Here is a 13,771-nt window from a genome sequence, read left to right on the forward strand (position 1 = left end):
CTAAATAAATGTACAATTATGGCGACCTTATCGCTACACAGCGATCTCTTCCAGGTAACCGAGTGTAAGTAATTACAGATATATGGGGTAGGTGGTGGGTGGTATGAATAAAATAATATTAATATTTAATTTAAACAAAACCAATTATTTATATTTAAATATATAATACACATAAATTAATATATCATAAACAGTTTTGTATGGATTGAAAGAAATGATTTGAAAGCCGGAAAGACATAGAAATACAGGAGAGCCTTGTATCCAGATAACGAAAAACATAAAAATTACTGAAATAATTAATTTTACCGGTGGTTGTTTATAATTTGACAATCAATAATTTAGTGTAATGTTTCTATATCCAATGAAGGAACAGCTAGTTTTTAATAGATATGACTCAAATCTATATAAACAAGTAAATATACAGACTTTACAGATAACAATCAGCTTAAAATTAGTACATAAAGGGCCATACCTAACCAATGGACATGAAGTGAATAAACATTTTAGTTTCCCGAACCAGCCAGCCAGCCGAAAACCTATAGTATTTAGTGACTAACACATTAATGTGTCTGTAAATGCGCACACATTAGCAGAATCGTCTCTATAACGTCGTTAAGACCTTTCGCTAAAATAATAAAACTATATTATTATTGTCACGAAGATTAAGAGCATTTCTACGGTCACTTTAACATAACGAAGTTAAGGTGATCGTTTATATCCTTATATAAGTAGTCATTATGAGATATTATTATATTTGTTAGGTTCGTTATCGTTATTTGATATTCTCTGCGATTCATTTACCTTTATTTCGACGTTTACATTTATTTATTTATTTAACCAACGTTATGAACTAAGAAATATATTTTCATAATTCGTATAAAATGTGCGTGTGTGTTTCGTATGCGTGTTGGAAATCTGAATAGATATTCAGATTACTTTATACAACGCTACGCATACTAAATGAATGCGTAGCGTATGAGGCTTTGTGTATTTTTCCTTAATAGAAAATAACGTCTATGCTCATATGGGACATTTTATTTGCGTTACTTTATAGTTTTACTGACATCACAATCGCTTGGGTAGAATTTTGGATTCTCTTTCGTCTCCATTTCATGCGTGACATCAATAAAAATTTAACATGCAAATTTGAACTGTGTTCATCTAATTGTAATGTTGTTTTAAAAAAATTTCAATTATGAATTGTTACGACATGTCTTGTTTTGCCGTAACTAAGCAAGGAAATGTTTATTAACCTCTGAAAACACGTAAAGCTAATCTTGCACGACTACTCTTATCTCTCTGAAAGTAAGGCAATAGAGAGTGCACCTGTGTTTTTGTCCAGGCTTATGCACCATTTGTGCACAAACGGGTATAATAATCCTGCGCAGATGTCGAGATTGGCATTGGTCAAGCCTCATGGTGTTTTATCATTCGATTATATTTCTTAATACCAAATATTCGTACGTTTTAATTACGTAATGATTCCAACTATTTTTTATAATAGCGGTTATAAACATAAAAGTTTTCGCTGATAAAGAACTCTATCCCAGAACAATGTTCGTTGTGTTCGAGTGTTATCGTCACAGACTAACTTCCGGCAAAGGAAATTTCCTGACAAAGGCTTATGATTTCTCATTTCCTTCACTATATTTAAATATAAGTTTTTCTGCTGGTTTTATAAAATATATATATATATTTTTTTAATTATTTTTACATTGTGAGATATGATTTTGAGGAAGATTTGAAAGACTTAATATTCAACTTGTAACCGAACCTGAAACATCAATAGTTATAATACTTTATTCATTTTAATCTTTAGATAAGCAACTAAATAAAATAATAGATATTTCTCAGCATTTTGTTTATGGTTGAATGCCTTTATTGTATAAATACAATTTTGATTATTATAGTATTGGTCAGTGCTAAGTGCAAGCCAGTCTGTGTAGGTACCAGCCATTCAGTTATTATTCTACCGCGAAAAAGCAGTTTTTTCTGTCTCTTTTTGAAGAGTGCGTGAACCAGTGTAATCAGAGGTACAAAGGACCTAACATAATAATTAAATGTTCAGGGATGGTGTCCCATTTACTATAAGGTAAACCATTTGTCTATTTGCCTTTTTAAATTTACTAAAAAAATTAAATTAACATATAAACAAATACACTTGTATCAAAACCATTGCGTATAAGTGATGTCTTTAGTTGTAAAAAAAACTATAATAAAATGAACAGAAAAAATGCAATGTCAATAGTTTTCATTCGAATATTAAATTCAAATAAAATACGTAGATATTTAAAATAGATAAATCATACAGTGTTACAAATCTACTTAATACTCACGTCTGAGGTTAATGCTTTTTCATATATAATATATCAAGTTAAACGTCAAATCTGTGATAGAGATGATGAATTGCGATGTCAGCCCATTAATTGCAAAATAAAATGCATTAATCATTTCGAGTGCAAGGACTTGTGTGAAGTCGTTCTACTCTGCTCTTGATTTTAAATTAAAACGAATGAGCTTTTAACGAAATTGATAATGAAACAGATTCAAGGTAATTGAACGAATTATTATTCGATAACCGACTTATATTTAAACTATTTGTGTCGAATTTAATTTAGAACATGTTTGTTTTTTTTTTATGATTTCCAATTCTCAAAATATATTTAAAAATCTAATGGAACATTTTCTAATTTTATAAATGTAAATGATCCAATAGGTCGAATGTCGTATGTTTGTAATTTAATTGTAATAAATTCGAATTTGAATAAAAAATATAATTTGAATATCATAAATGTAATAATAAAAGTCATTTTTATAGTTATAATATATTGATTTGTATTGTATCGTTATACAATCTGTAGGCATGTCTTATTTTGAATTTTATTTTAATAAAATCAAATCAACGTTTACGATACATTTTTGATCGTTCATATACACTAATGAGTGGTTTGAATTTAAAAATAAAACGAGATGAAATATTGACCAAGGAGGTAAACGTATTAATTTAAATATATATTATTATAAAAGAAGTATTAATAGTAGAACTCTTCGCATATGAGGAAAAATTTTTTAATTGGCCTATACGATGTTTATGGGTTTATATGCGGTGGCTCTATCCTACTCTTGCGGAAACCATACAATTTATATTCATCATATTAATTTTTAAGATGTTTGTATATCTTGTATAAAAATCAACGAATAATCTATACGATTAGTTTTTACAAAAGTTTTAATAATTGGATACAGCTGATTTTGTCCTTAATAATAAGTATCATTTCAATTAAAATTCAGTTAATTAACAAGCAATGTTAATTATGATAAGAATACAGAAAGAAAAATACAATTATAGACATATCTTATATATAATGATATTATTATGTAAATTTCCTACAGGTTCTGCTAGTCCATGAAGCGTCTAAGGGTAGCTTCTCTCGAGTGTTCGACCTGGAGGCAGGAGACGACGAGGAGCCCGGCACACCTCGAACTTCACCTTACGAAAGTCGATTTCCTATAAATATTGGTATCACGGGATATGTCGCTACCACGGGCGAGGTGAGAATTTGAAATTTCTAATACATGTAATATAACAAGAATAAATTTGATAATGCTAAATACAGCAATGTTAAATGTAAACATACCAAAATATTTATATATTTAAATATATATATATATATTATATGTATTTGTGAACGGACCAAACAGATTGTTCTGTAAATTAGTACTTGTTATTGTTTAAGAACTATAAAAATGCGAGTCAGATATAAAACGAAAATTGTCTGTCCGGCCTCATATCTGTATGTTCATAGTTCAGATCGTTATTGTTAAATGTGAAATAGGTATAAAAAATAATGAACAAATTGTAATTTCGTAAATTGTATCCCAATAGAAAAAAAACAAAAAAATTGTTCAGAATATCTCAAATATTTTGTAATCGGTTTCGTATAATTATCATTACATATAAACTCTTTATCATTATAAAATCTTCACACACTAACCGTCCGTACCCTTATTTACCTTGTCCGTAACCTTATTATATATATATAATATAACAATAACCTCATTTTATACCTTAGGACATATAATTTGAATTTGAAAAGTTTTGGTTGAAATAATGTAATTCATGTGTGAATCCTGGGATTTGCCATACTAATATATGTTTCATTAATTTTACAGACAGTAAACATCGCAGACGCATATTTAGATCCCCGTTTTGACCCCTCCGTTGACGACAGTGCGGGTTTCAAACACAACACAATACTATGCATGGCGATAAAAAACTCAGAGGGAAGAATTATTGGCGTAATTCAAGTGAGTAATCATTTTTATAAAAAAATACCTCAGTACGTTAGATTTTATTTAATATATATTCGAGAAATAAAAAAATTGCTCATTTTGTTAATATGATTCTAACTGGGAAAGTCAAATTGAATCAAAATCCGAGCACTGAATACTCAGTGGTATGTACATGTATCTACAGATTCTGTAAGAACAAACTTGAAACTTATCTTACGGTCGTGAAATGTCAGAAAGTGATACGCGACATTGCCCATTGTAATTATAACGTTTCAAGAATACACGCTTCAAAATAGTATAAAACCGAAAGTCGTTGTCTACATTTCACGGGTGAGCAATGAAGTGAGTTCTTACGGAATAGCACTATAGCCGAATAGCCTGCGTTCCTCGCGTTTATGTCCAGACGGGGTACTTGATGTGACTTGTCATTTATTCACGCACACAATGAAACCACATAATTTTATTATTGTTTGCATAATTATAGCAAAATAAGAATATCCCACAACCAAATAAAAATAATATCGAAACTATTTTTTTTTTTTTTTTTTTTTTTTTTTTTTTTTTTTTTTTTTTTTATATTGAATAGAATAGGAAGGTGGACGAGCATATGGGCCACCTGATGGTAAGTGGTCACCTAACGCCCTTAGATATTGGCATTCTAAGAAATGTCAACCATCGCTTATAGCCAATGCGCCACCAACCTTGGGAACTAAGATTTTATGTCCCTTGTGCCAGGGTACATGTACCCTGAGGGTATAATACATAGGTACAGGGTACATATGATGTGTCATGTAAATGTGTATGTTAAATTAATAAAAGTAAATAATAATTAGTAACAGTTATCATTCATTTTTTGTTTGCCTTTTTTGATTCTTGTAACTGAAATACTGTTATCGAACGAATCGTAATTTGTTATTCGGTTAAAATTAAGGCGAATTCCAAACACTAAACAGTAATCGAATATTCGTTTCAATTCAAGTAAGTACTTTCACTAAGTTTTTACGCGTGTAAGATATCACATGGTATTTCTTTGTATGTACATTCAAATTCATTATTTCTTTAATACCTACTCTACTATTTTTAACATCTAAATTAGTTAATTGTACATATAATCACTGTCAATGAAAACACGATGATCTTACTTCTTACTTAATTCTATATTGAACTATAATAATAATAATATCCTGGGACATTTTTCACACACGGCCATCTGATCCCAAATTAAGCTTGTGCTATGGAAACCAGACAACTGATATACTACATATACTACTTTTCTTTTGTAAAAACATATTTATATAGATAATTACACCCAGACTCAGGACAAATAGACATGTTCATGCACACAAATGTCTTTCCTGGGTGGGAATTGAACCCACATCCTTGCGTGAAAGGCAAGTATCTACCAACTACAACCGGCTCGTCCAATTGTATGAATTTAACCTGGATTTTACAATGATTTAAAAAAACGCAATGTGTTTTCAAGACACAGTACTCATGTCCTTTGTCCTTTGTCCATTGTTCTACTTCTAGCTTATCTCTATTTCAAAGACAGTCGTTTGAATGAAAAAATTTATCTTACTAGATATAAATAATATATATTACTTTCTAGATATTTGAATATATATTCCACCAAATCGCATTGGAGCAGCGTGGTGGAATAAGCTCCAATACCTTCTCCTCAAAAAGAGGAGAGGAGACCTTTAGCCCAGGCGTGGGACATTCACAGGCTGTTACGGAATTTGAATATAATATCTTGAAAAACTTTCTCTTAATACTCATATATTTTTTTCTTTAAATTAATTATTTATTATTTAATTATCAAATTCTATTTGGTTCTTGTATATTATTTGTAACAATATATTATGTTTTGTTTATCATTGTTCATGTATCGCGTATTAAGCGCCCGCATCTTTGCGAGGCGCGTGTATATTACCCTACTGGTGTATTTCGGTACCCATGACGTGTATACAATATTTCATGTATATCAGTTGAGTAGTTAAGACGTGAAAGTATAACAAACGAACACGCCTTTGCATTTATATATTGAAAATATAACTTGGTGTATAATATAAAAAAATCAAGGAAGACAACGCAAGTTAATTGTTTTTACGTTGCGCATTGCAGAGCGGATTAATGCGACAAAGTAAATGCGTGCAAGTGTAAAGCCAAGCACAGATTGTCTTACGGAGATTACGTAAATACGATGCGGGAATAGCGTCGTTTGTATGCACCACGCTGTAAATTTTATCTCGTCACACCATTATGAATATGTAAATATGTTTTATCATTGCCTATAGTCAGAAACCTTAAATTACATAGATCGAGCAGATGTTCGAAAAATTTGGCCTCATGTTGATTTTAAAGCTACATGACTGGCTTAAATAAAGTTGTCGATTCGAAATTTAAAAAACACCCGTGTTGTGAATTTAGATTGAATCTAGTTTATTGTGTTTTGTTTTCGTATACCACAGAATATTAAAGCAACTTTGAATTAAGAATTAGGTGCATTTACAAAGAATTTACTTTTAAGTGAAATTTTAAGCCAACATTAATTTAGACGTAGATATTATTTAATGTCTTGTATTTTTGTTAATATTATCCTAAGATATAAACTGTTAATTATGACTATTTTTTTAATTTGACAAAGATTTTCTTTCATTGTCTTTCTTTCATTATTTTGTCGTACAATAAAAGGTTTATAAATAAATAAACGCAAACTGTAACGTTCGCGTTTAAAAAATAAAATATAAACGTCATAACGATGTAACTATTCAAACGACTAAGAGGAAATGCCTTGTGTATCTGGCACAGGTAATGATCGTCGCGAGTGTCGTGTTACCGTTTATGGAAACCTATGAGTCGTTTTTAACGTGTCACGTTTGACGCCGTAGCTCTTTTTACTAATTAACTTCTCTGAACACGCCTCAGTATATTCAGCTGGAATTAGCGCATCGAGTTTCAGGCGGACGAGAATTCGTTCATTAGTATTTTTAATTAGACCGAAGACGAGTTTTCAGGTAATTTTTAGATGGGATAATATTTTTGGTACCCTCGGGAAATTTGCTGTTTTTTTATTAAAACTGCGTAATGTCGAGATAAAGGTCAGATGTGTATTTTGTTGTTGAAAGTATCTCGTGAATGTTTTGTTTAAATAACAGGGACGAGATATTAGCCATTGTTCTTGGTGCAGGTTGGCATTTTATTCATTAGGCATAGAATACGCCGTTTTATTTTAAATGAACTATTTTTTTATGTAGTAAATATATAATAATGTTATCATATATATTAATGTTTTTTTGTTATATTTCCTTTGTTGTAATCTTAATTAAGTATTTAAATAGAAAAGTATTTATTTATAAATAGTGTCCATTATATTATTACATTATAATAGTATCCATATAGATCCATTATTATTATTATTCTTATTAAACAACTTTATTGCGTACTCACAAGGGAAAAAAGGCAAATATAAGACAAAAACAAATACAAGTAAAAAAGAAAAACAAAAGCTTAAGAATAGTCATGCTTTATAAAGATAATTGCGGATAATAATGTTTACATTTTGGTAAATTAATATGATTCAATCTTGTAAATAATAATTCATACATTAACTATATATATATTAAATGAACTATTTTTTTATGTAGTAAATATATAATAATGTTATCATATATATTAATGTTTTTTTGTTATATTTCCTTTGTTGTAATCTTAATTAAGTATTTAAATAGAAAAGTATTTATTTATAAATAGTGTCCATTATATTATTACATTATAATAGTATCCATATAGATCCATTATTATTATTATTCTTATTAAACAACTTTATTGCGTACTCACAAGGGAAAAAAGGCAAATATAAGACAAAAACAAATACAAGTAAAAAAGAAAAACAAAAGCTTAAGAATAGTCATGCTTTATAAAGATAATTGCGGATAATAATGTTTACATTTTGGTAAATTAATATGATTCAATCTTGTAAATAATAATTCATACATTAACTATATATATATATATATATATATATATATATATATATATATATATATATATATATATATATATATATATATATATATATATATATTTACGTAAATATAGAATAAGCTTAAGTTTTATAAGTCCGTATTTTTGTAACTGTTGTTGGTAGTTTTATGATTACATTAATGAACACGAATACTGCAACATATATATATAAATATATGCTCTTCACCTAAGTATAAAAATTCACAAATTATACTCGTATAAAATTTGAAAGTTATTTTTTAGTAAATCGTTTCCTTTCATGTAACATATCAGTGAAACGTTTTCAACGCAAAATGGTTTCCTTTAAATTGTATGTAATTTGAAATTGAACGTATTTGTTTTTTTTTCTAGTTAATCAACAAATTCGACGATTTGCTGTTCACAAAGAACGATGAGAACTTTGTGGAGGCGTTCGCGATATTCTGCGGAATGGGCATACACAATACCCACATGTACGAAAAGGCGATCACGGCCATGGCCAAGCAGAGCGTGACCCTCGATGTGAGTAACCTATTATTTGTTACCGTTCCTATTGTGAACATACAATAGGAAATATTCTATATGCTGTACATACTTTGTACTTACTTTGTTATATTTCCAGACGGTATTAATTTTTCTGCTTCTTATTTATTATATAATTTATAGCTGAAACAATGAAATGATTCCTTCCAGTAATCTTTTACTGAATAGAAATAGCATTTCGTAAAATAAACTTACTTTAACTACAAGTTATATGATACATTACCATAATAATTGTTTCCGATCGTCAATGAAATAATTTAAGTCGAATCAAATAATTTATTTCATAATGTAAAATATGAGTGCATAAAACGATGTATGTTTGATGTTTCAGGTTTTAAGTTACCACGCTTCCGCGTCCTTAGACGATGCTCAGAGATTACGGGTAAGATTTTTTTTTTTTTTTTTATAGAATAGGAAGGCGGACGAGCATATGGGCCACCTGATGGTAAGTGGTCACCAACGCTCTTAGACATTGGCATTGTAAGAAATGTCAACCATCGCTTACATATCCAATGCGCCACCAACCTTGGGAACTAAGATTTTATGTCCCTTGTGCCTGTAATTACACTGGCTCACTCACCCTTCAAACCGGAACACAACAATATCAAGTATTGCTGTTTTGCGGTAGAATATCTGATGAGTGGGTGGTACCTACCCAGACGAGCTTGCACAAAGCCCTACCACCAGTAAAATACAGTAACAGCCTGTTAATGTCCCACTGCTGGGCTAAGGCCTCCTCTCCCTTTTTAAGGAAAATTTTCTTTCGTGGTTTTCACCACGCTGCTGGTAGAATACATATGTGGCATGATTTCAACAAAATTAGACACATGCAGGTTTCCTCACGATGTTCTCCTTCACCGTCAAGCACGTGATGAATTATAAACACAAATTAAGCAACTGAAAATTCAGTGTTGCTTGCCCGGCTTTGAACCCACGATCATCGGTTAATATTCACGCGTTCTAACCACTAGGCCATCTCGAATATCAAAAGAACAATTTACATATTGAACATAAATATGGAATTGTGTAATTGATGACTTTATAAGACGTATCCATAGATTAACAATAGATTAATAAAATTACAAAGTAATGGTTTCATCTTTACTTGCACTGCTTTTACTTTCCGATAGTTAATATTGGTAAATGGTATTTGATATAAAGTTGTAAAAATGTCTATAATGCAATTAATATGTTTAAATGATTATGGCCCTCAAAAAATATATACATACTCGTTTTCTTTGAAACTGGTAGGCAGACTGGCAGATAGGCCGCCTGATAGTAAGTAATCACCACTGCTCATAGACATTGGCACTATGAGAAATAATGTAGTGTCTAAGACCAATGCGCCACCAACCTTGGGAACTAAGATGTGATGTGATGTGTCCCTTGTACCTGTAGTTACTCTAACTCACTCACCCTTCAAATCGAAAAACAACTATACTAATAGTATTGCCGCTTGGCGACAGGATGATGATGATGAGAAATTATAATGATTGGTACCTACCCAGACAGGCTTGGACAATTTCCTACTAAGTTTTCTCTAATCTCTAAAATGCTTTCAATATATTTACAGAATTTAAGGATACCTTCATCAGTCCACTTCAATCTCCACGAGCTGGCGTTCGACGACATCGACCTCACCGACGACGACACGCTCAGGGCGTGCCTCCGAATGTTCTTGGATCTCGACTTTGTTGAGAGGTTCCACATAGATTACAGCGTCCTCTGCAGATGGTTGTTGAGCGTCAAGAAGAATTACCGCAATGTAACTTACCATAATTGGAGGCATGCTTTCAACGTCGCCCAGATGATGTTCGCAATATTAACTGTGAGTAATATCTAAATTTCTTATTTACTATATATTGACCTGCCCGCATTTCGGTCACGGCGACCAATCTAAAGAACTATTCATATGTGTAAAAGATTACACCCTATGTTCCCAATGATACCCGAGTTCTCCCGAGTTACTCCGATGACAATCCGACACGACCGGAGAAGACTTTACGTTATTTTCTAACCAAGAGAGTTTTACCAATTTCTTCCGGAATGTTGCTTAGAATTAGAATAGAAAAACCTATCAATTATTTTTGGCCCGACCAGAGACATAAAAGAGGCTAAGACCTCGGAATGACAGCCTTTTTAAGCTAACCATTGTAAAAATAAGGTATTCATAGAGAAACAGTATGAGGTCCTAAATGTGCTACTGTTGGACACAAGCCTTTTCTCCTGTTACTTTGTTTATTGTTACACGACGTTTTTCTTCATTGCCGAGTGCACAATGAATTAAATGAATTTTGTTATACACTAGTTTATATTTATATCAAAATTCAGTTATTCATTTTATTATTTAAGTTAAAGATTTTTTTTTTCGTCAATTAGAGAATTTTTGTTTTCTTGAATATTAAGTTATAGTCTATAATTGATATATATTTAGACTTGTTGACTTTGACAATGTTTTTCCTAAATTATATAACGTTGGCTTCTTATTTGATAAAATAATTCAAATAAAACGATATTATGAAAAGAAATTTTATCTTAGAATTGAATCTCGAATTTTAATTTTCTTATTAGTTAATAGGTATTAATGCGTTATTTGCTTCCCTTTTCAGGAAACGCAATGGTGGAAGATCTTCGGAGAATTGGAATGTTTGGCTTTAATAATCGGATGTTTGTGTCACGATCTTGATCATCGAGGGACCAATAACTCTTTTCAAATCAAGTAAGTAATTTATAACTGCAAGTTGAGGATTTACAAGGAGTTGTATTGTTCAGTGTTCGTTGTAATATATTAGAAAAATATTTATTTATTTAAAAAGTACGTATCACGTTGTTCGTATTTGAGCAGTGTATGCATCTAGTTCAGAGTTTTAATCCTTTTAAGACCGATTTTTACATTAAGTGTACCTTTTGCTTAAAATAATTAAACAGTTCACAGAACACTATTTTATAAAAAACACAAAAGAGTCCAGCTGTGGGACATTTACAGGCTGTTACTATACAACTGCTTCATAAAACAACAAAAGCGATACAATAATAAAATAAAATAAAAATGAACCGAAAATTATTGTCCTTACAATGTATTATTATTATTTATATAATTTATTTTACAAGCAATATATATTAAAGGCTATTTCATAAGATATAATCGTAAGTTTCAATCACTATGAATTAGGATGAAAGACCGATAACCGAGACCAAGTACCGAATTCAGAAGATCTCTTAATACTTAATCATCGTTCTTTAAGAACTATGATTCTATAAAACAGTATTATATAAATCAGCGAATGAACTCCCATACTAATTTAGAAACAAAAGCTTTATACACCAGTAAACTCCAGTTCTATATTTATGTCTTGTGGGAAACGCTATTATTGTTAACTACACGTGTCATTAGAAATTGCGGTGAATACAAATTAAAAAGAAATTTCATTATGGAAATTCTTTTTTTTTCCGAGGGTTGTCTCTTTAGCACTTCGCCATTCAGTTTAGTTTATATAAAAATTATTTAATAATAAAATATGTATTTTAATTGACTATGAAATAGCAAGATATTTGTTTTTTATTGAAAAATAATAGTGTCTGCTATTGTTTTTCAAGCGCTTAACTATAATATTTTTTAGTCACCTTGTTGAATATTCTTGATTTATAATTAATACTAAATCCGAAAACACGAAAATGAGAAAATAAAACTGCTAAATGTAACATGATTCTTTTATATTTCAAGGGCATCATCACCTCTAGCACAATTATACTCTACATCGACGATGGAACATCACCATTTCGATCAGTGTCTGATGATTCTCAACTCGCCCGGAAATCAAATATTGGCCAACTTATCTTCGGAGGACTACGAGAAGGTCGTCAAAGTCTTGGAAGATGCCATTTTATCCACCGACCTAGCCGTTTATTTTAGGTGAGTTCATATGAATTTAAAACTAAAATCTAAGTTCAAATAGTCTTTGTATGATATCTTGAACGACAAACTTGACCAAATCCCACCGAGCTTGCGACGTGGAGCACCATTTCCCAATCGACCGCTCCCCGTGTGCAATGTACACACTAATGGAGCCGGAGCCTAACGCGCGGGTGTGTGTGTGCAGCAAGCGCAAGGCGTTCATCGAGCTGGTGGGCGCGGAGCGCGCGGTGTGCGCGGCGTGGGGCGAGTGCGCGCGGCGGCGCGGCCTGCTGCGCGCGATGCTGATGACGGCGTGCGACCTCGCCGCCATCACCAAGCCGTGGCCCGTGGAGCGCCGCGTGGCCGCGCTCGTGGCCGGCGAGTTCTTCCGCCAGGGCGACCTGGAGCGCCAGAACCTCAACCTGACGCCCATTGTGAGCAGACATTCGATACTTTTTCATTTTATAGCAAAAAGTTCAGACCTACTCACAAATAAATAAAGCATACAATAATTGTTCATCACTGCCAGTAAATATTAGCACAATGCAATGCAATGCAAGATCTTACGTTTTGCAAAGAATGTATTCCTTACACGACCAAACGATGGACCTTGCTTTATAACCCTTGCACACGTTATAAAACTTCCTCGACCTTCTTCTATCGGTACAAAGTAATATAATTAATATTTAACGATACTTTCGACCAATAATCTATTTCTCATAACCGCGAGCAGTAAATAGTTAATCGCTTTCTATTTGATGATCGTTCTCTTACAGGATATAATGAACAGAGATAAAGAAGACCAACTCCCTGCTATGCAAGTCAAATTCATCGACACCATTTGCCTCCCAATATATGAGGTAAACTTAATTATTTTTTATTATTATTTACAAATGATGGTTATGTCCTTGCTGAACGATTTTGGTCGCCACGGTCATTCTCAAAGGAGTTTAGCTTACTGCGCAGGACATATTATTGTGTAAAAGTGTATGCGCAAATACTAGCGCATTGTCTATTTCCTCACTCTTCTTAATC

At 31.7% G+C, this 13,771-nt stretch overlaps 1 protein-coding gene across 9 annotated transcripts in view; it reads left to right on the forward strand.

The window, feature by feature from the left end:
* Window positions 1-13,771, forward strand: part of LOC126771825 (dual 3',5'-cyclic-AMP and -GMP phosphodiesterase 11) — a 224,166-nt gene that overhangs the window by 207,921 nt on the left and 2,474 nt on the right. For all 9 annotated transcript variants that reach the window (XM_050491937.1, XM_050491941.1, XM_050491942.1 and 6 more), the window contains 9 exons: window positions 3,394-3,552; window positions 4,174-4,308; window positions 8,671-8,820; window positions 9,173-9,223; window positions 10,415-10,669; window positions 11,451-11,560; window positions 12,566-12,754; window positions 12,942-13,170; window positions 13,513-13,596. In XM_050491937.1, coding sequence (XP_050347894.1) covers window positions 3,394-3,552; window positions 4,174-4,308; window positions 8,671-8,820; window positions 9,173-9,223; window positions 10,415-10,669; window positions 11,451-11,560; window positions 12,566-12,754; window positions 12,942-13,170; window positions 13,513-13,596 — 1,362 coding nt within the window. The remainder of the gene's footprint in view (window positions 1-3,393; window positions 3,553-4,173; window positions 4,309-8,670; window positions 8,821-9,172; window positions 9,224-10,414; window positions 10,670-11,450; window positions 11,561-12,565; window positions 12,755-12,941; window positions 13,171-13,512; window positions 13,597-13,771) is intronic.

This window comes from Nymphalis io, chromosome 11 (genome assembly GCF_905147045.1).
Source record: "Nymphalis io chromosome 11, ilAglIoxx1.1, whole genome shotgun sequence".
Classification (NCBI taxonomy): Eukaryota; Metazoa; Arthropoda; class Insecta; order Lepidoptera; family Nymphalidae; genus Nymphalis; species Nymphalis io.